General features: G+C 46.7%; 1 protein-coding gene across 4 annotated transcripts in view; it reads left to right on the forward strand.

The window, feature by feature from the left end:
* Window positions 1–25,950, forward strand: part of LOC129207803 (myosin-M heavy chain-like) — a 52,190-nt gene that overhangs the window by 13,393 nt on the left and 12,847 nt on the right. The window contains exons 1-2 of one of the 4 annotated variants that reach the window (XM_054829266.1): window positions 17,547–17,668; window positions 19,298–21,037. The exons of 1 other annotated variant lie outside the window; for it this stretch is intronic. In XM_054829266.1, coding sequence (XP_054685241.1) covers window positions 19,467–21,037 — 1,571 coding nt within the window. In that variant the 5' untranslated portion in view covers window positions 17,547–17,668; window positions 19,298–19,466. Of the gene's footprint in view, window positions 1–17,546; window positions 17,669–19,297; window positions 21,038–25,950 lie in introns of those variants that run through there. 2 more of the 4 variants (XM_054829265.1, XM_054829267.1) reach the window with 2 other exon arrangements.

Genomic DNA, 25,950 nt, shown 5'->3' on the forward strand with positions numbered 1-25,950 from the left:
AATCAAGTTTTCCACCATGTTCTTGGCAGTGCTGCCAGCTGGGATGTGATGAGGTAAGCCCACTATTTCCTGGGGCCTTTTTCATTTGGTCCAGGTTTACATACCTGAGGGCCTTGATAGTTAACAAGAGATTAGTAGCAGACAGTGCTAATTTGGGGTAGATCTACAGTGGGCAGAAGACCTCTCAGGAGGTCACAAAGCTCTGTCTTTACACAAGGAAGATGGCTTTGCATGTACAGAAACGGACTCAGCTGCTACATGCTGACCTCCATGGCAGAGTGTAACCCTTCAGACAGATGGCCTGGGTGCCGCAGAAGCTGAGAGGCACTTCCCATCTTCACACAGATTCACTCTCATGAAATTGTTCCAAGGTCTCTAATATTTCTCCAGAGCAGGCAGATTGTGGTGTTTATGAACCAATCCCATTTAGTAAGCATCTACGTGGATCAATCTTCTATGTAACACACGCATGTGTTGCCATGCACAACTGTTAATACATATGCAAGCAGCATCTCTTGGTACACTGCATACATCCTGTGTAGGCTGCTGATAAACCTCTTCACAGCGCAAGAGCTGCGAGAGCAAACGCAAAGTTGATCTGGTGACTGTTGTAACCTATCTTTCCCTCAGCTTCTGCTCATACTCAACAACAGAAAATACTTTCTGACACCGAAGCACTATTAGCACTTTCTGTACATCTCTTGAGCAGGCAGGAACATGCTAGTCTCTGTACGTTCAGTATCAGCCTCAAAATTGCTCAGTCTGTTCTTTGCTTCTGCTCTCCTGGCCAAAAAAGAACCAATCTCATAATGGAGTCAAAGGCAAACAGATGTTGTATGTCCCCTATAGAATTTATTTTTACCATATTGTGCTGCGTTGCATAAAGAAGTTGGATTGACCTATTTCCTCCTTTCTCTCCTCCTCTGTAAACTGCAGGTTACGCAGGGCAGGGGATTCCCCCAGCCCAGGTCTTACAGAGGGTTTAGCACTTATGGCCCTTATCCTTCCTGTACACAGGACATGCAGTTTTTACTGGAGAGAAACAGAGCATTCAGCCCAAACCCATTTCTACTGTGGCTGCATTCAGCCCTGACTATTCCTATTTTCAGAGAGCTTAAATTGTCGTGAGGGCGTGATCAGATATAGCATAGCTGCGCTTTACAGCACATGCAAGGAAGGCAGAAATCTCTGTAGCTGCTTTTGTTATGTGTTTTAGGAGAGGGAAGATGAACTGCTGAGGAGAAGAGAGGCTGGACACCAGCAATGCTGAGCATGAATTGTTTACAGCCATGGTGATAAATTCAGTGTGCAGCTTAGCCCATGAGTATCTAACCTGCCAGCATCTATGTGGTGCATAGTCATGAATGTGCTGCTGGTACAGCAGCTTATCCACAGATCTGGCACCAAGGCTCAGTTTGATTGATAGATGAAAGACAGACCTTGCTAAAGGAAGGTCACAGTTATGGGAGATTTAATGATTTGATCTTTGGGGATGGAACCTGAAAGAATAGCACCTAATTGTGAGAAATAAGAGTGTGGCTCCTCATAGTATATTAAACAGCAGTATCTATATATCTGTGTTTCAAGAAGTGGGAGGGACATTTGTAGATCCCTGCAACCATCGCACCTGCTGGCTCTTCTAGTCTGCCTCACACAGACATAGGGCTGTTTCCTGTGCCCAAACCATTCCCACTAATCATCACAGCCCCCAGAAAATTGTTCTAGTGCTTAAATATCTTCATTATGAAATCATGCACCCTTCTGTAGTCTGCTTTAGTTTAGTTTCTGTTCCCAACCAATGGGAATGGGCTGCTCTTACATATTTTCCAAAGTGACCTAGATCTAAGGCCACTCATCTCATGTTTTGGTGTTCAAACAAACAAACAAACAAAAAAATTATATGAATCATCTCAGATTAATGCAGAGCTCCCAAGACAGTTCTTGCTGAGCAGCTGACAGAGGTGGCTTTCTACTTACTCTACATTCATGGCACTGCCACTCACTGTAGGTCCACTTCATTTTTGGAATGACACTATGCTCTTTTTAGGACCCAGTGTGTTTGAGCTCCTTCATGCCACCGTTAATCCTGAAGTTCTTTAACTCTCCCTGTGTCATTTTTCCCTTATCAGTTTTGTGCAATTCTTAGCTTGTCATTTTTATTTACTACTTTTATTTTCCCAGTGTTTATACACATAACACGCTTGCTTTCACTTTCCCAATAAACAAGAATCCTGTTTTTTCCCAAACAATATATTTACTTTCCTCAGCCACAGGATTGTGGCTATTTGAACATTTAGTGCCCCCCCCCCAAAAGGGGTCCCATTTATCATTTGTATTTTTCTAGTCAAATTTCCTTTATTACCTGGGTCACGGTTGTTTTCAGCTCTCTGAAATTGACATTTTTGAGTCGTAATGATGGATAATTGGTTTGCACTGAGCTCTGTTTGCACACAGCAAATACAACTGTGTAGTGATCATTGGTAACTAAGCAACCAGTTATGTTTTTAATTCTGTGATCAATTCCTTTCTATCTGTCAAGTCTAACACAGCATGCACCCACAAGGGATACAACAATTTTTGGAGTTAAGAACCCATCATCTATAAGATTGGGAGTAATAGCAGCATGAGACCCCTGATTTACCATTCTGACTGCAGTCTCTTACATGTAGACTTTTTTCTCTTTCAGTGGATGTGAAAGCTTAATGGTCTTGTAGTCTTGATCGTTAAGGTAAATGTTATCCAAAAGTAGTTAATTGGCTGCACAATTTTTTCTGTGATTTAGGCAGTGACAGCAACACATTTTTACGCTTTATCTGTTAAAGCAAATTGTTAGCATTCAAAGGCTCTCATTTGGGTGGTTTGCCATTCAGAAGTAGAAGGCCATTTCTGTTAGGCTTGAGTTGCTTTTCTCCATCCTGGAAGGTCTCCTAGCAGTGGTTGCTGCATGGGACATTTGAAAACTCTTGATTTTCTACTTTCTTGTTCCATGTGAACATTTCTTTCTTCTGATTAACTTGGGGAAGTAATACCAAACTCAAGGGCTCAGAAAACTCCTTGTCAAGGACCAAGTAAGGGTGGATGTCTCTGGAAAGGAAGGTAAGGTGGAAGCCATGCAGCAGGGCAGGTTGAGACAGAAACCTTGGACAAGTCCTACTGTACCCAAATGGGAAGAGCAGAGTGGGCTCCATGACAATATCTTGGTTCAGCCAACAGTCCAACAAGCCCCAGAGAAAGCCATAGTCCCAATGCAGATCTGATGTCACCCAAGAAGTCCAGTTGGCTAGGCCAGCACACAGCCTGACTCAGACAAGGACCAGGACAAGGACGTAAATGCAGCTCCCAGGCCAATGGGTGGCAGGAGCAAGGGTGGAGGTCCCAGATGAGGCTGGTCAAGGTAATTACAGGGTGTTTTACTAGGGGCTCTGACACTCCTCAGCCTAGGCCTCATCTGCTCTGCTACCTGACTTCTGTTCCACAGGGATCGCTAGTAGACACTTCATACAAAAGAAATCAATTTTAGCTTCATACAAAATAGAAAACATGCCCCATCTGGAGCAGGTCATAACAACTCTTCCATCATTGTCCATCTGCAATGAGTGTTTTATGGTGCTTAGAAAGAAATCTTTACAAGCTCCATCTCCAGACTCTCTTTGCAACTTACCCTTCTTGCTGTTGCTTGCTTGCTGAAAGAAGCCATATGGATTTTGTACTGAACGTTGCATAAATGCTAATATGTAAGTATATTTAGAGGTGACATATGGGCAATAGTAAGTGGAAATGAGTGCTTTTTTGGTTCAGATTACACAGGCAAGTTCAGTGAAGCCAAATGCCGTAGTGGGTTAGTCAGGAAGCTTCATTCACCTGGAGTCTCACGTTCAGATCTTGATTGGGGTTATTTCTGCACTTGGCTGTGCTGGCTGATTTTGTTAACAGTACTGATGTTTGCCAGCAGGTGTAGAAAATCTTGAAGACTGCAGCCGTTGTAAAAAAAACGGTACAACATACAGTCTGGTCTAGGTGATATTATAAACCAGAGACAGAGATATCTTTGGGGTACTACAGGCACAAAGGTACATGTTAGAGTTATTTGTGTCAATTTAGAAAAGTCATATTGTAGTCTACTAGCTGACAGAACAGTCTGCTATAGCTACTAGATGAAGGAAATGATTTTACTTTTGAATCCCTGCTGAGCATCAGAAAGTCTTGGGATACATGGGAGTTTGTGGGCTTCTGTGCCCTCTCTGTCGGGGAGGGTAACGTGATTCATTCTGGTGCAGTGCGTCACAGCTCCTGTTGTGCCTGCCCTGGTAAGGGAGCAGGAGTGTTCTCTGTGCTCAGGCAACAGGTAATTGAGCTGGATCTGAAAGCTCTGGATGGAGTCCCGTCTGGCATCAGGAGAGCTGATGTCTACACAGTAACTGTGTAGACATCTGTGGCTGTGTTAAGAAATCTCCTACAAAATGGACTTTACTCTTTTCTGTTTTTCAGTGTTTGGGGAATTTACTCATAGAGCCCCAAACAGGAAAAAAAAATAAATCCAAGTTGAGCAGAGATGGAAATTTTTCATGAAACTGTAGATAGAGCATCCCCTTTGATGATAATACCATAATTTTATCTGCTCTGATTAAAAGGTTAATTAGATTTAGAGCATTTATACATAAAGGAAAAATGACAGCATCCTGAGAGATTTTTACAACTTGCTCGGGGGTTGGCTTACAGCAAATCCACTGTGGTCACTACATTCCCAACTTCTATCACAGCCTGATGTTTACAGCCTCGCCTGCAACATTAAATAGCAGCCATAAAGCATTTTGCCACTGGTCCTGCCAGCTGATGAGTCCATTTTAAAGCCTGCTCATTGCATTGCGTGCATTTCTCTTTGCATAGGGAAGTAGTTAGTTTTGAATGTCACCCGGTCCTGCGGAGGCAAGTGGGAAGATGGATTATGCTGGCAGCGATCCATCCGTCTGTTCATCTGCCAACACTAATGTTTAGCTTTTCAGGCTCCCAGTTGTCTTAAATAATGCTGACCTACAGGATCTGGGGTGGGAAAGGTCATGTAGCTCATTTTGTCTTCCATTTCTTAAGTGGTAATTAAACTTTCTGTTCTAGCTACATGCAGGAATTGTTGATGGACAGTATTTATGAAGTTGAGGTTAAATCCTTTTCTGAGATGCTGTGTTGCATGAGACTCTTGCCATCACATTGGCTGCAGCATCCCCACCGTATCTTCTTAGAGTACTCCTTAAAAAAGGTGTTTTTGAAAGATTCATATCTGTTTCCCATGAGTGATTGGGTGTTTGCATAGACAATATTTCCTCTTTTGCCTGATATTACCAAATTGTATCTATAGAGTGGTTTTGTCTCTCCTTGCTGTAGAGTGTTCAGCTTTGGGTAGGTGTGGGTACTTTGAGACAACCACAAAGGCTGCAGACTCAGTGCTGTGCATGAGCCATGTTATTAGAACCAACCTGGTTGTTTGCCTGCAGCTCATCCGTGATGCTGTTAGTTCAGTTCTTAGCACTGTCTTGGTAACATAAACGTGCATGCAAGGCCTCTCATCAGCTACTATGATCTGTGTCTTATTTTCTCCCAGTTACCAAAAAAAAAAAAAAAAGGGTTAACAAGAACATAGCAACCTTCATGAGACACTTGGAATGTTTTGCAAAATGACATGAAAGTAATGATACTTAACTCTGATTGCAAGGGAAATATATCTGAGATCCACAGCACAGGGAGAAGGGATCTGGTTTACTGTCCTCTTCTCCCTCACTCACTTAAAAAGAGCTGCAGAACCGCTGCATTTGTTTTTACTTTTCTTCACAATCTTACGTGTGCAATGGCTAACCTGCACTGCAAGTAGATGCAGCTTACTTGCACAAAGTATCCAGTGCATTTGATTAAGCAAAACCATTTTCTTACAGCTGGCTCTAAACAAAGGGGCATATCCTGCCTCCTCCTCCATCACCTTTCACTATAGACTAGGAACTGGTGGAACATCAAAAAGAAAGAGTCTCTTGGCAATATTGATGAGTTAAAATACATAAATGTGGTTAGGAGCATTCCAAGAGCATATGCATTGGTATTAATGAGTCTTAGAATTTGTTTATTAATGGCAACTTTAAAAACACAGCCAGCAAACTATGCATGACATGATGTAGGGGCAGGTGAGGCCAGGTTTGCTTGTGGTGAGAAATCCCATGGATCTGTATTGCATCCAGTCCGATGTCTCCAAATCCCATTCCTCTGGGGCCACCTGAGAGTTAATGCCCAGCTGGGGTCAAAGACAGCCCAAAGAGATTCTCCTACCTTGAATACATCTGATATTGTTTTAAGTCAAATATCTTGATACAAGGGATCTACTCTGAGAAACCTTTGGTGACCAGCTGTTTAGGGCAGACCACACTTGGAAAGTTGCCCTCTGGAGTATGTGCTCTTCTCAGTGTGTTGGGATTTGTGCCAAAAGGCATTTACCCTGGTATCTCCAAGTGGAGGAACCCAGAGTTCCAGCCCAGTCCAAACTGGCCACTTCTGCTCAGCCCCGAACTGCTCTGGGCAGTTCACCATCTGCAATGTCTCTGCAGTCATGGAGTCGTTAGCAGAAAAATAATAGCTGCATATGCAGTAGCACAACAGTTCCCCACGGGCAGAGATCCTGTTTCAAGAAGCTATTATGTTTCTAGAGCCTTCTCTGTCTCCCAGTGCAATAAACCAGTTTCCGCCCCTGTCTGGCCCCACCTGTTTGTGGTGATACCTCCTTTCTTCCACCCGTAGCACTCACAGCCCCCCACATCCCCTAGCTGCTAGCTGGGGGAAAGGCAGGACGCTGCAGCCGGTTCTGTGCTCTCCACCCTGGCCAGCAGCAGGTCAAGCAGAGCAATTTGGTGTGCTAATTGCAAGCCACAGCATTTCCTATAGGGAAGACACCAACTGGAGTCTTCTCCAGCCATCGGTTTTCCTAAAGCTTCTAATACAAACAGGCACGCAAAAGGAGCTAGGAGAAAAAAGAAAAACCCAAATAATTTCCATAGCTAATTGAAATGGAGGGGAAGGGAAGAGGTGCAAATCCGACTTCAAAGAGCAGCCTTTGCCACCAATAGTCAACTGGGAGAAATAACTTACTGAAGCATTCAAGAATATGAAACACAAGCAAATAAATGATGCTGACAGTCTGATCAAAGGATTGCTATGCAAGAGAGAGCCTCTGTCAGTGCTGGTCCGGCTTCCATGTGCTTAGGAACCTTGCCCAATAAATTTGATGAACAGCTACATGTAATGTAGGAGAAACTAACTGAATTTTGCTCTTGGGATCTGTTCCTGATGTAAAGTGCTTTTAGATTCCACAGTCCATTAAAACTACATTTATCAAAAAATGCAAAAGAGAGGGACAGGGTAATTTTGTCTCCAGTTCCTGAGTTCACATAGGGGCAAAGGATCTGCACACAAGTAGGTGGAAAAGCTGACACGTCAATTGGACCTGATCTACACCAGGGCATTTACTGGCAAAACTGTCTGCATAATAATACTGCTATAAATACTGCTCCCCTGTGGATATGCTTATTCCGTAACAACAGATCCAAACCAATAACAACTTTCTGGAGTAAGAGTGCCCATCAGGTGATGGAGTGGTACATGCCTGGAGTGGTACCACTGTTTGGAGTAAAAAGTTCTCTAGCAAGTTTGTATGTGTGTAGGGCAACTCCTAGACATAAAACACAGCAGAAAAGATTTTTTGCTAGGACATAAAGCATACTCTGAAATTAACTTATCGTACTAAAATCCCCCCCAAAACAAGGAATCTTGCAGTTTGTACACCTCTTGGTGGGCTTAGATAAATAGCCTGTGCAGAGGAAGAGGGAGTTCTACTGGGACTTTATCATTTCTTCATTAATATGTCACCAGCCTGAATTAGGAATGCTTCTCCCAGAGAAAAAAAGGCCAAAGTGAGAACTGGTATTTTATAAAGGTGGTTCCTGTGCCCCAAATCCCTAGAACAGTTGTGCAAGGTGAGAGGGCCAGTTGTGACTGGAGTGCAGCCTGTCCTTGCCAGGATGAAGGGTAAAAGATTACACTAAACTGCATATTGCAGAGTAGGAAGCTGTGAGAGAGCCCATGACACCACCTTCGGAGAGTGCATAGCGCTGAGCCTCAGGAAAATAGAGCAAAAAGCCCTCTGCAACAGCAGCTTTTCCATGCTTGAAGCAGCTCCGGAGAGGCAGGGGGTTCCCAGTGGCTATCGTGGCAGCTGAATGAAATTGTCACTTGTGATAAGGCATTCTGAGAGCTGGGGAAAATCCTGTCTCTGTGCCCAGTGGCACAGCTCCAAGTGATTTCACAGGAGCCAAGATTTTTACTCTGTATGTGAAATGAAGTGCCAGGGTGAAGCTGCAAAAATAACGCCTGGTAATGAAATCTGCTTGCAGCGGTGCGCCTATGCGCCAGAGCCCTGCTGCGTGCAGGAGTGTTTGCACTGGCTCTGAAGAACACCATGTCGTTCTTGTGAGAGGGAGGATGAGTTAGGAAGTGTGAAGGGCCACTGAATTCGTCTAGGCTGTCACACAACTGCCCATTTCTAGGCAAACTCACATTTTCCTGGGGGATTTTTTTGACCCACTTTTTTTCTTTTTTTTTTTTTTGCTAGCTTTCCCTGAATTCCCACCAACCCCAGGGACTATCCATCAATATCACCATAGCAACAAGAAGTCATTAATAGTATCCTGCCTATTGACAGAGTCTACAGAGAGCTGAGCTGGGTGGCGAGCCATCGCCATCAGCTTCAAGGAGAAAGGCGAGAGCTCAGGGTGTCTGTGGGATCAGTCCTCTCGTTCTCCCTCCCTAAACCTCCCCAGAGAGGTCCTGCATCGCGTAGTGGAAATAAAGGACATATTTGTTCTCTTAGCAAGTCATATGCAGTGTGTGTTGTAGGGAACTGCTGCCAGGAAAAGATGGGGCTGGATTTGCTGCACAAGTAAGGATAAATGTGTCTCTCGGGTTTGTTTGCACGGGGCTGTGGCACTGAGAGACACTTTACATTGCAAATAAGCAACTTATCCTGCAAACCTACAGGGAGTTCAGAGCAAAGCAGGAGGCTTGGGGGCCAGGAAGGGGGAACGGCAGGCTAAACTGTGAGGAGAGATAAAAGACATGTCATATAATTCTGCTAAATGGTGAAGGGAGGGAAATTCTCAGCAGGTGTAAATTAGCATTGACAAGCTATACTGAGTTACACCCAGCTCATGGGCTGGCCCATAGTCTAATCAGCTGAAAAGCATCAGCATCTGAAAGGGAGAGGGTTGTTTAGAGAGGCCAGTGGGAGGAGTTGGGGATTGAGGAGTTGAAAATCTGCAAAAAAGAAGAAAATAAATTCTTCTAGTAGGTAGGGAAAAACTTGTGATGTTCTGCAGGGCTGATGCAGAGCCTGGCTAGCTGTACCAGTTCCCTGTCAGGGCTCTCACTGTGCGGTAGCAGGCAACACGTAGCGCTGGACCTTCTGAGGACCAGTCCCTCAACTGAGACAGCTCATGGGTACAGTCCTCCCAGGTTTTCTGTAGAAGCATTGCTAAGTATGTCCACGCTCAGAAGAATGGGAAGTGTGACTGCCCGTGGCCATCCATGCCCTAGCCAGGACTGCTGGCACTATTGCCATCCATGTTTCCTCATGTCGAACCTGCCTCTGCCAGCTGTATGCCAAAATGCCTGACAGCTTTGGGATGTGACCAAACAAGGTGTAGAATGAGATCATCCATTTCCTTCACCCTTCTGAACACCTTCCTCCCCCAGGCCTCTCTCTGAGCTCACCAATAAGGTGCCTGTTGCTGACTTGGAAGGACTCTGCTCATCCACCTTCTATTGGCTTTGGAGGGTGCTGAACTAGGTTCCCGTGCAAAGTTAATGAACTGAGATCAGTAGAGTTAGGTTGGGAGATTTTTCTTCCCCACTAGTGAGATCATAGAATTATAGAACGGTTTGGGGTGGAAGGGACCTTAAAGATCATCTAGTTCCAACCCCCCTGCCATGGGCAGGGACACCCTCCACTAGACCACGTTGCCCAAAGCCCCATCCAACCTGGCCTTGAACACTTCCAGGGATGGGGTATCCACAACTTCTCTGGGCAACCTGTTCCAGTGCCTCACCACCCTCATAATGAAGAATTTCTTCCTAATATCTAATCTAAATCTACTCTCCTTCAGTTTAAGACCTATCACTACTGGCCCTTGTAAACAGTCCCTCTCCAGCTTTCCTATAGGCCCCCTTTAGGTACTGGAAGGCTGCTATAAGGTCTCCCTGGAGTGTTCTCTTCTCCAGGATGATCAACCCCAACTCTCTCATCCTGTCTTCACAGGAGAGCTGCTCCAGTCTGATCATCTTCGTGGCTCTCCTCTGGACTCACTCCAATGGCTCCATGTCCTTCTTGTACTGGGGATCCCAGAGCTGGGCACAGTACTCCAGGTGGGGTCTCATGAGAGCGAGGTAGAGGGGCAGAATCACCACCCTTGACCTGTTGGTCACAATCTGCTGGTCACGCTTCTTTTGATGCAGCCCAGGATATGGTTGGCTTTGTGGGCTGCAAGCGTACAAGATGAGAGGGTTCGTATTGCCTTGTTGGAAAGACAATGCAGTAAGCCACTGGTGTACTTAAAGTTTGAGATTTACGGCCATGCTGCGAAATATGTCTCCTTGGTGCACGTAAGGGAGCAGAAACTTTTGACGTACACCTTATTCTTAGAATTAATGTGTGATTTCTTTCCTCTGCCCTATGCATTTTAAGGATTGGGCTGAGACTTGGGGCAGTCAGTGAACAAGGAATTAGGAATCCCTTCAGCAACCCTGATGGATCCAACTGTATAGGACTGGTTTTCTGTTGTCTTCCTGGGACTGGTGGAGGCAATGTAACAGGACATGGGAAAAGCTGTATTTCTGTGTTCCCTGTTGGTCATGTATTGCTAGTCCAGCCAGGAGTATTTCCACCTTGAAAAAATCCAATGTCATGACTCAGGCCCTGCACATCATGAGATTAAATCATGGTTTAAGTGATGATGTTAAAAAAAGCCTGATTTTTTTTCCTGTGTGGTGTGACTTGGCTTGCCAGAGAGTGAGTGAAAATTGAGTTGAAAAGCCAGACGTCAGTGCACACAAGAAGAAAACATTCAGCTGAGTGCTTAGGTGAAGGCTCTGTTGATCCTCATCACATGCTGCAAGGGGAAGGGAGCGGCCAGCTCTGTCCTGCTGCTGGCTTGATTTAATTGGCTTCTCTCTGTCAGTTCTCATGTTCACCTAACCCAACATGCCCCCTGCATTTTTTGTACTGTCCCTTCTGCCTTCATAAAACACACGCAGAGGATCAAGATGGGTTTAGATGATCTGAGATGTAGTTCCTGACCTTATCAGCTACCTGCTGCAGCCATGCTCTACCTATGCCTGCTCATTCCAAAATGATCTGCTGCTGATCACTGCTGGAGACAGGCCTGTAGGCTGGTTCACAAAGACACGTCTAGCAATCGACTGAGTGTTGGCGGGGTTGTGCTGGGGGTGCACGTCTGTCAGCTGGAAGCCAGAGGAGAACGGTATGGAGCTGGCACTGGGAAGTTATAATTGATGTTGGAGCCTTTCCTGGGGGAGAGCTTCAAGTGTCAGCCTTGATCTTTTCTGCCCCCTGCCCCAAGGAATAGTAAATTCACTTTTAGCCATATTGTGACCATTTTCTGCAGTTAGTGCTGATGTTCTGTTCTATCTATGCAGAGTAGAAGGAGTGAAGGTGCCGGGCTGTAAAGTGGGCTCACATATGGCTTTGTACTTCCCAGATCTCGTGGGGGAGCTGGATAGGTTTTCCTGGCTCAGGTTTGCCTCCGAGAACTGTGTGTGTCTGAGTCAGGGAGCTTGGAGCCCGGGTATGGAGCTGGGCTGGAGGCTGAGCTCAGCTCACGCCTGTTCCTCACAAGGCTAATAACGCTTGCTGTGTGTGTATGTGAGTACCAAGGCAGGTGGCGGGCAAGATCTGCTCTGCGTGACCCAAAGGCATGGAAGTGCTTGGTTCATGGTGAGGCAGGGGAAACCACCTCATCCCGAACATCAGCTAACTCAAGCTAAGCATTGGCTCTGCTTGGTTATAACTCCTTGGGCTCTTTCTCTTGCTGTAAGAGGGGAGCAGAGTGTTTCGTGGTGTTACAGAGAAGTGCAGGACCTATCAATCAGATGCACCCTGCAGGTTCATTGGTTCTGTGTGTGATCTGTCCCAGGAGAGGACTTTATTGCAAATAGGACTTTCTTCCTCCTGAGAAGGAGTCATCCAAAGGAGCTTTGTGGCCAGCTAGGGTGTTGACTCACTGAAAGCTTGGCAGGTGATGGGTCATGCCATCTTCTGGGGCACTTCACAGCTGATGCTGCCAAGCAGCTGCAGCTGGGGCACATGATGGGGGTGTCACACTGATGTCTCCAGGAGCATTTGTAACAGTAACTAATGTGCTCAGCCTTTGCTGCAAGGTCAGTGCTAGTTCTCTCTTCATTCCCTCTGCTGCATTGTCAGCAGGACTGTTGGAGAAATATTGTCCGAGAGATGGAGTGGTGCATTGGTGAAACAGAAGGGGGTACCCTTTCCCAAAGCAAGGAATCAAGAAGGGACGCAGGTCACCATGAAAGTACGCTGCACTGAAATGCCTGCCCTTACAGGTAGGCTGGAAGTATCATGTCATCACAGCCTTTCTGAAGGAGGAACACAAGGAAAAAACTATGCTGTGACACAAAGAGAAGCTGCTCAGACTTAGAGAGCAGCCAGAAAAATTCATCAAAGCCATTGCTGCCAAGTGCACAGATGTGTGGAGCAGTAGGGCTTCTCAGATGAAACCTTTCATGTCAATAAAGCAAAGTTCCCAAACAGCTTAAAAACCCGACAGAAGGGGATCCAAGAATGTTTAAGACCTTCAAGTGATTCCATAAAATTTTGAGATTAGCTTTTCCACTGCCTTGAGACTATTTAGAGCCAATCTGACCAAGATAGAAATTCACGTGAAGTTACGGTGATTCCTACACTCTCCCTGGTGGAACTGCGTGTACCATAGCAGGATGTTCCTATGATGATCAACAGATAATGTGGACAGATTCTCCTCTGGCACATCTGGCTGGCACACGTATACCTTTGGGCTGCTCTGATCAGCGAGCCCTGACCGTGGCCAAGACCAGTTCTTTTTCTGGAGGCAATGGTATTGGTTGTGATGCTTCAGAAGTGGTACCTGATAAGCAGCAGCCATAGATGGGCTGTGTAAACTTAGGCTGAATGCAGTGGGATGGAGGAAGAGTTGGGGAAGTGAGGAAAAAAAAAAAAACTGAAAAGAATGAGAAGAGATGTAAAAGGAAGAAAACGGTTAGACAATATCATGTGACAAGGCAAGCAGCTCATTGCACAGCAGAAATTTAATGCCCTTGCCTGTACTCTGAGCAACATCCTAGACCCTTGGCTGCACTGGATCTTCAGAGGCTCAGGAGAGACTTTGTTCCCCATGCCAAGCTGTCTCTGAGATGACGTGGTCCATGCTTATGATTAAGCTGAGAACACAAGGACTATAAATACAGTGAGCAGACTGTAGAGGTTATGGTTTTCTCTATATTACCTAGTTTTGAAGCCAAGATAGCAGTTGTTCCTCTTGTTAGCGATCCTGATTTGTGCCATGGAGCAGACAATGAAAGCAGTGTTAATACTGTAAACTCAAGGAAAGTTATGCCTAGCTGTTTATCCTAGAGAGGAAAAGAAACTCAGAAAATTGTACTTATTTAGATAACTACTGTGGCTGTACCTCTCCTGCTGCAATTAACAGATGCTATATAAGCCCTGTTTCAGCTGCTAGAACAGACAAAAAACCCAAAAAATATATCTGCAGTCACTTAATCATCCTACAGTGTCAACTAGTTCCTGCAGCACCAGCTCTGGTTAAGTGAACAGCTAAGAAAGCAAATACAGCCAAGGCACCTTTATTTTCCTTGTCAGCATTTAACTTGAAAAAATAGACGTATCTAGCATTCTTTCCCTTGAGATTGCTGGTGTTCTGCTAAGCAGATGGAGTGATGTGCACGACACGGCAGTAGACAGATCATGCTGTGTCCATGAGGTTTTCTGTATCAGATAGCAAAAAACTCACAGCAGTATCATAGCTTGCTAAAATCCTTTGTATAGTTCTCTGAAATGTGCCTTTCACATCCCTCTAGCAGGTTAGATCTCTGAAATAAAAAGGAGACTGTACTCCAGAATAAACCAACCTCTGTTCGGTGGTGCAATTTGCAAAACCCAGTGCAGAGAAATTAGAATAAGACCTGAAGGTTGGTTGAATCTCTTATTTCAAGATGGAGTAAGGTGACTCCGGTTACTCCCCTGCCCTGGAAACTGGGGTTTGGTGTGACGGCCACAACTCAGAAGTTAATTTGCTTGTGACTGAGATGTTGTAAATGTGGAGAGTGGAAAATGTACCAGACTTCATCTCTCTGATCAAGGCAGGAGAGACCAATGGCAAGCTGCTCTCCACCATCTCGTGGAACAAACTTCCCTGTTTGACCAGTCTATCGAGCAAATCTTGCTGCAGTGAACTCTGCAAAGCAGCACTGCAAATCTGTTCAGCCCTGCCTCTTTTCCTGAGGCCTTGTGAGGCTCTGTGGTCCTTTGTCCTGAATTCCCTGGGGTCCTTGGGCATGACTGGTCCTTTCCACAGTGCTTTTCACCAGCACTGAATGACTTATCCTATGCCTGCCTGCTTCATCCTCCTGACACTTTGGTGCTTTGCTGGGAAGGTCAGCCAGGCAGAACAGTTCTTAAGCATATGGGAAGGAATAATTTATCCTTCAAGCTTTAATCCTTGAGAAATAAGTTCTTTGGGGGGATTTTGCAGGAAAATGAAGGTTAGTGGCAAGTCTCCAAGCAGGCACTTATCAGAGTAATAGAGGAGAAGTCGATTAAACAGAATCACATGGTAGAAAATAAGCTGAGCACACGGTGCCTTTAGTCTTATGCTCATGTTAGGTATGAGGCTCATAACTACCAGGACCTTTTCAGTCCCTGAGCCAGTAAGCAGGCAAACATTGTACAGACGACGTGATCGAAGAGCAATGATGTGCCATTCCTTCAGCGGCAGCCAACGCTAAGCTCCTTTTTGCTATTTGGCCTGGAATAAGTCAGCATTGGCCTGGAAGATTGCTGGAGTAGAATAAAGCCCTAGCTTTGGGGAAGTGTGGACAGGACTGCCTGGAAGTACCCAGCTGGGTAAAAGAAGGAGTGCAGCATCAACCCACAGTGCTCACGTATGCCAGGGAGCAACAAAGAACTGGCAAGTCACTGCTTGGTTTAACTGGAAGAGAATACAGAGTGCATGAGGACTGCTGTGTACCCTTAGGAGAGAGAGAGAGTTAGGACCCCGAGTTGGGTCACCATGTGAGAGATCAGCATTTACTTCTCTCCATTGCCTCACACTTCTGTGGCATTTGCTAGTTTCCATACTGACATCACCTGCTGTAGTTATAGCTCTGAGGTGGTGGGAGGACAAACTCATGTTGATGTAGTTCCCAGTGTTTCTTCAGTGGTGACCATGGAAGACTACAGCTAAATATTCTGTATGTACAGTGAGCCTGCAAGGATGTGCTGGAAAATCATCTTTAGCATATCAGCCATAAGCATATTAACTCAAATGTTTTTTTTCCGTCTCATGCTCTCCTCCAGCAGAGTGCCTAAACCATGCTTGTGGTCATGTTACTTTAGAGCTGAGTGTGTAGGCACATGCTTTATATTACAGCAGTGTCACTGACCTGACAAATGCAGGCATCTGAGCTGAAACTGTGATGCTGTTGCTGTGTGCCACGAGGAATGGAGCACTAGAAGAGGAAGGAGGGAGAAGGGCTCGGTGTTTCCAGGTTACAGGCCAGGTCAGAATTATCCGGTGCTTTAGAGAGACCTCTGCTTTCTTCCTGCTCCAAACATCCCTGGGCAGCGGGGGAAGCGGGCTGTGCCTCAGCACAGGTGGTCCCCCTTCACAGGTCAGACAGCAGTTGGCCTGGGTGATAGTGAAATTAAGCTTACCTACCTGACATGCTGTGCACAGCCCTCAGGGTAGTGGCATGGGCAAGATTAGAAGAGTTCAGTAGGAAAGAGGTGGTCTTTTCAAGGACGGAGTGACAGGGAAGAAAGGTGCTCCTCTCCAAGCTGGCTGTTATGAGATCTCTACAGCTGCTTTGCAGGCATGAGGTGAAACAGAGCTCACCAGTTTCTGAGGCTCCCCCTCGCTGCAGCTAGGGCACTGAACTCCCTTGCAGATCCACCTGTGAGCTACATCCACATGCACCTTTGCTCTGAGCTCTCCTGAAAGTACCAAAGGGACTTCCCGTGTCTGAAGTGTTTTCTTAGAGCAAAAAGTCACTTTTCAGAGAAAGAAAACTCAGCTCTGATGGGTGACAAAGATTAAAATAAATTATTTGGAAACAAAATTCCTCCCTTCCTCCATGTAATCCAGTAATTTTTGGTGCCTGCCTATGTGTCAGCAAACTGCACAGCCTCCTCTGGAAAGTCTCTGTCTCCTGCCAACTCTCACAGCTAGCTGTGGCTGTTCTCTGTCTTCTCTGGGTCCTCCACTCTACAAACCTGCCTCTGCTGCCCCTCTTTCTCCCTCGCTCTCTGCCTGCCCCACTCTGCCCACAGGAGGTTTCTTCCAGCTGCTCATTCCCTGAAAGCAACTTTTGCCGCCCTACACACACCTCCACCGGAAAATCCTGCCCTGGCAAGGCAGCAGCAGGTCCCTGCTGCCTGGTGGTGCTCATGAGCGCTGGCACCTTCCACACCCACTGGGGAAACGGGCCTCTGCTCTCCTGCAGGGCAAACGGGTTCCCTCTCGGGCCAGTGGGTTTGAGGTATTCCCCCCCGTAACGGAGAGACGCAAACCCCTCCCTGCCACACACCTAAGCAGGCAGGGACCCGTGGTCACCCATGCCTGGTGTCACTGTAGCAGCCTGCAGCCCAAGGAGGGGTCAGCACTATGAGCCCCAGCAGTGAACTTCCACCAGAAGAGAGACTGTGAGGACACAAGTCAATTGTATTTTCAGTGGTGTCCTGTCTCTTGGTGAAGGGAGCAGCCACAGACAGGTCCCACCCCATCATTTCTGTGCCTCTGCTTCCTTGCTCTTCTTGTGACTCCTTCTCCCCTTGCCTGTGCACTTTCTTGTCCGACTCCCTTGCTCTCACACGCACACACGCAGAGCTTGCCAAGCAAGCATGTAGCCTAGGTCTTGGTTTCTCTTCAAGGCATTACTGTGTGTAGCTCCTTGCCTTGGGCAAGGACCACTTTATTCTCAGCTCTTACTACAACAAGGGTTGTTTTCTCTTTCTACTTGGTCTGAAAGCAGAGTGCAGAATGTCCACGTGGCTTTTAGTCCCCTGGCTGTGACCTGATCACAGACCAACCTGACAGGCCATGGCATCTCTCATTAACAGCACTTCCTCACAGGAGCCCTTCGGCACTACCAGGAGCCCTGTTCCCTACTCAGTGACTGGCTCTCACATCATCTCATTCTCTCTTTCTTGACAGATCATGTTATAACCTATGATCACAGAAAGTCCTGATCCTCACGTTTCTCTGCTGTCACCTGTGGGCTCCTCCAGAGCCGTGAAGAAGGGGAAACTCCAGCCCCACCATGAGAAGACTGGGTGAGAAGTGCCTGTGACATCTTGGGGAGCAGCCACACTTTGAGAGCTAGTTTTAATTTTTATTTTTAGCAGTTATGAAGGACGTAAATAATGTTCACCATTCAGCAGTGATCCAGAGGAGCAGCTCTGCCATACCTCTCTGGGATTAGATTAGAGATAGTTTCATTAATGTGGGTAAAGTATGCTAATTTGGACCACTCTAAGCAAGGGCTGAATCAAGCTACCAGCGAGTTACTGAGATTGGCTTCCAGGCAATATGCTGCCGCAGACTTCTCCTCAGATGGAAGATGTCTGTTGGTACCTCACATGGTTAGATGCCTGAGGTGTCTTAGCCTTCAGAGAGTAACAAGCCTCTTCATTCTCCTCCTGGTCAAGGTGGCTGTGCTGCCTGAATGGTTGGCCACGCGTGGAGAACACAACTGCACTACAGAGCAAACAGTCTGGGCTGTAACTTACATAGTCCTGTCTTGCTGTACCATGACCTCTTCCTGGGTGTTCAACCTGGTTGGTTCTTGCCTGGCTTGTTATTAGAGACCATTGTCCCACCATCCCAGCTCTATGCTTCCCTTAGGAATCTCAAGCTAACCCCATATCCCCTGCCCAATCTTATTCTCCTTTACGTATGGCACTCACTTGTTCCCTTTGCCTCTGGTTGCCAAGGGAGGGAGTGGACAGAGCTGTAGCAGACACTGATGTCTTGTGTGACTGCTGGCAAGTCCATGAGGCCTAAATCCTTAAGAGAAATTTGGAGTCTCTCCATTCAGTGTAAAGAGGCTCCTTCCACTTCTATGTCCTGCTGGCCCGAACTGAAGTGTTGGGGTTTAATTCTCTGCATCGCTCTGAACGTGATTTAGTGACTTAGATTCCCCGAGCCTTACAATGCTGAACACAGATCATAGGAACAGCCTTGGAAACCACACCATCTCTTTCTGGGCCTCCACTGAGCTGTCATGGGGGGTGATCATTTGGTCCTGTTGCTAAGGGGTCAGGAGGGTGTGTCTGTGAGGTACCTTTGTCTCTGCACTGGAAAGGCCTTGGAAATGCTTGGCTCCCAGTGACTATATGCATCTTCCCTGTGAAGGGTAAATCAGAGCATTAAGGGCTGCAGTGTGACTCTTAGGGACAAAACCACCAGCAGTCAGCCGCCTTCTTCCTCCTTGGTACTTGAGCCTTCCAGGAGACCACACTGTCATGTCATCCTTTCCCACCCCCAGCTTCCTCCTTAGCCCACACACTCTCGTCTGTACCCCATTTGAGGGAAAGAACGTGACTATCTCTTGTAAACCTCCATCTCCTTAGTCCTGCTGTGTGAGTAAGCTGAGCCTGCAGCAAGCACTTCTGAGCATTCGTCACTAGAGCTGAGCAGTGTTATTGTGAGGGAATTGCTGAGGGTAAGTAGGATAAACTTCTCCACATTCAGATGGGTAGTATAAGGCCACTCTTGGCTTGGCTGGAGATGGAAAAGATTCCTTGCCCCAAGCCCCACAGCTCATCTCCTAGTTATGCTGCTCTGTTTCTACCCAAGCTGTTGGTGTTTGGCTTCTGCGTTCCCTGGAAGCAGACCTGCTGTTGCATCCTGCGAGTCGTCACCAGGCTGCTTCAGTAACTCATCTTTCCTTCCATTCACAGGTCTTCTACGCATGGCGACTCAACCCATGTGAGAGCTCTCTTATGTGAGTACCCAGCAGCACACTTTGCTGTCTGTGGTCTGTGGACATTGACTGGCATCTAAGCGACATCCCAGCTCCCTCCTCTCCCCCTAGACGCCACTGTCTTAGAGCCTCCATGTGCATTTGCTATGACATACATCAGTGTTGATGAGAGACAGGAACACTGCCGGGTGATCTTGAGCTGCCAAAATAATCAGCTCTATGCACAACATGGCTTAAAGGATTTTTTGGTTAGCAGCATGCATCCACTAAAGAACATAGATACTCAGATTTTTTCTGGGGACTTCCACACTCTAGACTCCTGCCACACGGGCAAGGCACCTTTGGCCAGTCCTGTGGAAAACCGGATGTATCGGAGCGTGGAGAACCTTCACTGGGCAACAGTTGCTGACTCGGGGCTGTATTCTCACTGCCGGAGCCTGGATAATGAGATCATCTTTCGCTATGGAGGCACCAGTCAGTGGACAGAAGGCTGTGTGGATGTGCCCCCACTACAGAGCACATCAGACTCCCTGAGAAACCTTTCTCTCCATACTAAACAGACATCTCGATCAGCACAGAATGTGCTTCTCCCTCCCTTTGCCAGAGTGCCTCAGTGGCTTTTCCCTTCTGCAGAGGAGAAAGCCCTACACAAGGATGCCAAGAAAGAGCTGAAGGAGAAACTGAGGCTGCACAGCAGTAAGGTGGCAGAGCCCTGCAAGCCAGTGCGTCCACAGGCACCCCTCCCTGACCTGATGGCCCAGGAGTTTTTTGAATGCCAGATGTGCCGGCAGTACAAGAACGGTTGTGCTGTCAACTGCTGCACAGTGTTGGTGGAACACACTGCTCTCAGGCGCAGCCTCACAGGGAGGCAGAGACTGTGTTTGGCACACAGCATCATCAGCCCAGAAGACATCAAGCAGGAGGCTCAGAGGAGGCTTCAGCTCCGAAGGCAGAATAGCTCCCCCAATTTACCCCTTCAGCATGCTGGGGAAAGCCGTGAGATGGCCAAATCCAGAACAGCAGAAGCCCTGGAACAATATAGTGGGGAAACAGATGTCAAAGCGACTTTGGGACAGAGCAAGAAAGGCCGCTGCAAAGGGAGGCTCTACATACCCACCTTTGAGGAATTCAAGCAAATGAGAAGTAAGGAGGCAAATTCTTCTGCTAGCAGCAGTGGGCCAGCAGAGTGCTTGAATAAGGGTCTGCCTGTGAACCAGACCCTGGAGGAGGAGAACAATAAGAAAGTCTGTCCAGAAGCTCTGGGGACCAAAGCTGTGAATGAAGGTGCTGTCACAGCGGAGGATGACGATGATGTGTTCCATGAAAACCACACCTCAACTGGCTTTTCCCAACATCCAGACACATGGGATGGTTTCAGAATGAGCAGCCCTGAGGTGAAGGACAGAACCAACCAGATCTCCAGCCTCAATAGATCCCTGGTCCCCATTTGCTCTAGCCCTATTCCACGATCACCTTTGCAGGCAGTAGCAATACACAGAGCTGGGCAGGAGATCTTCAGTGATGAGCAGCAGAAAGGAGAGACAAGACAATTAAATGATGTCCTCCACCTTGCAGGGCAGTCGCTGGCTTCTGAAGCACAGTCCTCTTGCTGTTCATCGCTACTGTTAGAAGCCACAGACTTATCCAGCTATGGAGCTAAGCTACAAAAGATGAAGGATGAATTCATAGGTTCAGCCCTGGAACTTATTAAGAAAAGGTAACATGCTCTGTGGCGTCACCTGAAAGCAGTTCCCTTGTTAACAATCTGGTCTCTCTCCTGATATGTACATTTAACTCCTGTAGCATAAATACGCTGTTGGTAGAGCCTTTCATCTTAGGGTCTCCGATAGCCACATGAACGTGTCTTTAAGCTCTTGAGCTTAAACTCCATCTTCGCATGGGATTAAACATCGAAAAGCATTTTCATCTAGACTTTGCCTTTTTGTACACCTTAATCCTGTCCAGACAGCAGCCATTAGTACTCCTAACACCCAATTTCCCACCCATTTTATTTCTGTACTAAATTGTTGAAAGGTCTTTTTTAAAAAAAAAAAAAATCTGTTAAAAGTAGAGGACAGCAGCGGGATGCAAAGTACTAATATGATTCCTTTGAAAAAAGATGCAGAGTCTGTCCCACCACTGCAGGACATGAATTTAGGTAGTGTGACATGCAGCAACAAGTGCTTTCATTTGCTGCCTGTATGTAGTGAAATGTCAAACAAATGAGAGCAAGATGGCTGCTACGAGTCTTCAGCCACCCTCTGGAGAGCAGCACAGGCAGCGAATGAAAGTACCTGCAAATACTGTCCTTCTGCCAACTCAGACAGCGTAAGCAGTGACAGAAAATACTTGTGTAAAGCCTTCCTCCCTCTTCTCCAGCCAGGGTTTTTCCCTTCTCTGGGTAAGGCGTTCACAAGGACTGCGTTGTCTGTCCTGGTTTTGGACACTGCAGTCCTGGTACCTCCCTCCTGCCAAAGAAATGGGGATCCCTTTCTCTGCAGGCAGGTTGCCCAACAGGAATCAGAAAAGTTCTGGAAGCTAGGAATTTGGGGTAGTTACCACTGTCTTATCACTACATAAAGCTGATGGGGGAAGGAGGAGTAAGTGTTGGTGAAGCGGTGTGTTTCCATATGCTTGGCATTCAGGACTGGCTTCGCCAAGAATTGCATTTGACTCAGTTTCTGGCTGCTTCTGACATCCACAGATAAAGTGTGTGAAATGCCAGGGCATCAGCCTTGTACACTGACTTGGCATTTCTGGAATGCTGGAGCTCTGAGACTGGGGACTCAGGTTTTAGAGGAGATGGTAGCGACTTCTGCACAGGAATGAGAGTCATCTGAAATAACAACTATGGAGCTGAAGATCCTCATGTAAACAGAGCCGGAGCGACAAGCAGAAATACTTCTGCAACTTTATAATCCACAGGGAAGTAGGTGGTGTCAGAGGCCTAAATGCTTCCTTCAGCTGTCCAGCCCAGCCTTTGTGCTTTCATTCTAGAGTATGAAAACCCAATGAAGAAACAGATGAGAAAGTTATGGTAGGCTATTTTTACCACTAATGTGAAATGAAATACACAGAATGGCACAAGCCGTGAGTAAGAGCATAAGAACAGCTGTGTCTGAACAGAGCAAAGGTTTGACTAGTGTCTGGAGCCCGAGGTGCATGCATAGCAAAATATATGGGAACTGGGTAGTGCATAGGATCTTTCTTCCTACTACTCTCCCAGCCTCCAAACACTTTCTGCCCAGGGCATTTATGGTTGCAGTGTGGTTTCTGTGCTTTTAATATCCACAGTGGTTTTTGTTTCTGTGAATGTGTTCAGTCTCCCTAGTTGGATATGTTAAAATATAGGAGCTGATTTTATTAACACTGTGGTGGGTTGACCCTGGCTGGAGGGCAGGTGCCCCCCAGAGCCACTCTATCACTGCCCTCCTCAGCCGGGCAGGGGAGAGAAAATATGATGAAAGGCTCATGGGTCGAGATAAGGACAGGGAGATCACTCAGCAATTACTGTCATGGGCAAAACAGACTTGACTTGGGGAAATTAGTTTAATTTATTACCAATCAAATCAGAGTAAGATAACGAGAAATCGTAAAACCAAATCGTAAAACCACCTCCCCCTACCTCTCCCTTCTTCCTGGGATTAACTTCACTCCTGATTTCTCTCCCTCCTCCCCCTGAGCGGTGCAGGGGGATGGGGAATGGGGGTTGTGGTCAGTTCATCACACATTGTCTCTGCTGCTCCTTCCTCCTCAGGGGAGGACTCCTCACACTCTTCCCCTGCTCCAGCGTGGAGTCCCTCCCCTGGGAGACAGTCCTCCACAAACTTCTCCAACATGAGTCCTTCCCACAGGCTGCAGTTCTTCATGAACTGCTCCAGTGTGGGACCCTTCCACGAGGTGCAGTCCTTCAGGAACAGAGTGCTCCAGCGTGGGTCCCCCATGGGGTCACAAGTCCTGCCAGCAAACCCGCTCCAGCATGGGCTCCTCTCTCCATGGAGCCACAGGTCCTGCCAGGAGCCTGCTCCAGCTTGGGCTTCCCACAGGGTCACAGTCTCCTTCGGGCATCTGCCTGCCCCAGCATGGGGTCCTCCACAGGCGGCAGGTGGAATCTCTGCTCCACCATCAACCTCCATGGGCTGCAGGGGCACAGCCTGCCTCATCGTGGTCTTCTCAGGGGCTGCAGGGGAATCTGTGCTCTGGTGCCTGGAGCACCTCCTCCCTGTCCTCCTTCTCTGACCTGGGTGTCCGCAGAGTTGTTCCTCTCACAACTCTTGCCCACTGCAATTGGTGTTGTGTGGGTGGTTTTTTTCCCCTTCTTAAGTACGTTACCCCAGAAGCTCATGTTAAGGACCCACCCTGGCTTGTTTATTTTCCATAGTAATAACAACTAATGGTAAAGGTTGTCATTTCTTCAGGATAGCAGGAGGAAGACAAATGTGTGCCAAAGTACTGGTTAGTGGGAAACTCTAGTTTCCTTTATCTGGAAATTTCTCAATTTTCCATCATTTTCACCTGAGACTGTAAAGTGCCTGAATATTAATTTATAGTTCAAGCTGATTCTCATTGCAGAGGTTTGGATGTTTTGGGTCCTAAATTATGATTGCGGACATCCAGACAACATTTTTTCTGGGTCTCAAATGAAATAAGCTGAAAGCTGGGGATGTGGTCCCATTTCCACAGATACTGAGCTCAGCAATCCTTTGATACAGATGTTGTCATGGAGCATCACAGAATAAGATAGCTGAAATTGACTTCTCTTTCTAGTGTTTCTGTGTTAGCGTTTACAGTTTTACAAAGCAGTTTTGTCTGGAAAGTTAATTGCCTCCCTAGTAATTCATAGTTAATTACTTAAGAGTCATTCAAATGGCTTAATATTTCATCAGTGAAGATTTGATTTCCAGCTTAGCCTCATAGGTCACTGGATACCTTTAACTTAGGTTGTAGTTCTGGCAGTGAAGGGATGTTGAGATCTAGGTGGAAATCCTGTACGCATTTCAATATATAGTCTACTTTCTGAACTTGTTTAAGCAGCGAATTGTTCAGGATAAGGACATGCAAGGACCTGTCTGTGAAATGTGGGACAAGGTGACAACAAACACCTGCACAAGGAAGCAAAGGACATAGCTAAGAAAGCAGGTTTCCTGAAAGGAGTGATGGGGCACATTTGGGATGACACCAGGATGGTGAACATGAGCCAGCGGTGTACCCAGGTGGCCAATAGCATCCTGGCTTGTATCAGAAATAGTGTGGCCAGCAGGACTAGGGAAGTGAAGTCTGTATGGTGGAAGGCAGTGTGATCAAGAGGAGAAGATAATAAATATTCCAGTTCTGAGCTCCGCCTCTGAGCTTGGGCACATCCCATTGCCCCTCTGTGCCTCAGCATGGTCCCTTCTCTCTGCATGTTTCAACCAGAAGCTGTTTGAGCAGGAGCAGCTTTTGGAAACAGTGGCTTTCCGGCAGCGGCAGATCGTGTTCAAGAGCTTTCTTGCTCCTTAACCTCTGCCTTCCCTCCCACAAGTGTGCCCAGCTGAACTGTTCATACTTTACCCAACTCAGTGAAACGTCGATGAAATGATCTGGCTGGGAATACATGAGGGAGGATACTTTTTTAAACCCAGATCATTTCAAGACTGATTTTAGATCATGGCCACACAGACAGTTACACTGGACCGGCTGAAGGAGTTGTACCCCAAATGTGGCTGGGGACAGGAGGGAGGAAGGAGACAGGAACCCTTAAGCTGGACTGAGCCAGGACAGTACCATGGTAGGACCACAGCCTTGCTGTGTGCCTGCGCCGCTCTTACTGCAACTCTGCGAGGGGGATAATGCAGTCCATACTGCAGACTGCTCTGTGACAGCACTGATGTTGGGATCCCCTTTTACAGGCTGGGTAGAACAGGCCTGGAGGAATGAAGCGACACTTCCAAATCCACATGGCAGGGAGTTAGCACAGAGAAAAGTAACAGCCAGGAGCCTGCTGTTAGCACTGTGCCGTTGCTGCGCAGCTAGGAGTAAACTCTTTTTAAGTTGGTAAATCCTCTGGTAGTGTCAGCTGGGACCTGGAAGCATAAATGGAGGAAGATGAAAAAGCATCAGCTGAAAAGTTGCAAACCAACTTTTCTGGCCTGACAACAGAGCTAGTGTGTATTCTGGGAGATTTGTTCCCTCTTCAGTGATTTCAGTATTGGCTGATGGTTTGTTATCGGAGCCAACTGTCATTCATTGTAAGGAAAATGCCCATCTGTCTCATGTGTTTGCTTGTAGCTGACAGCGCTGGAATTGCACCTTAGCACTATGACCTACCAGCATAAGTTCACAAGCGAAACCTTTAAGAAAAAGCAGATTTTTGTCATAGGAGACTTTTGTTAAGCATGAAATACATGCATAACCTGAAATATGTTCCAGACACTGGCTTCCTGTATGTACAAGCATCCATATCCAGTCCTCAAAAACTTTCTTTTTAAAGGAATCCAAGCCCATAAAAATGAAGTAAACCCAAAAAGAAAAATTAATATTTTTCCAAGCAGGCTTCATTATGCATGGAAATAAGGTGTCTTAGAGAGTCTGTTAAAAAAAAAAAAAGTGTATCACAGTATCACAAACTACTACTGTGATACTACATCAGCT

This window comes from Grus americana, chromosome 6 (assembly GCF_028858705.1).
Source record: "Grus americana isolate bGruAme1 chromosome 6, bGruAme1.mat, whole genome shotgun sequence".
NCBI classification, from domain to species: domain Eukaryota; kingdom Metazoa; phylum Chordata; class Aves; order Gruiformes; family Gruidae; genus Grus; species Grus americana.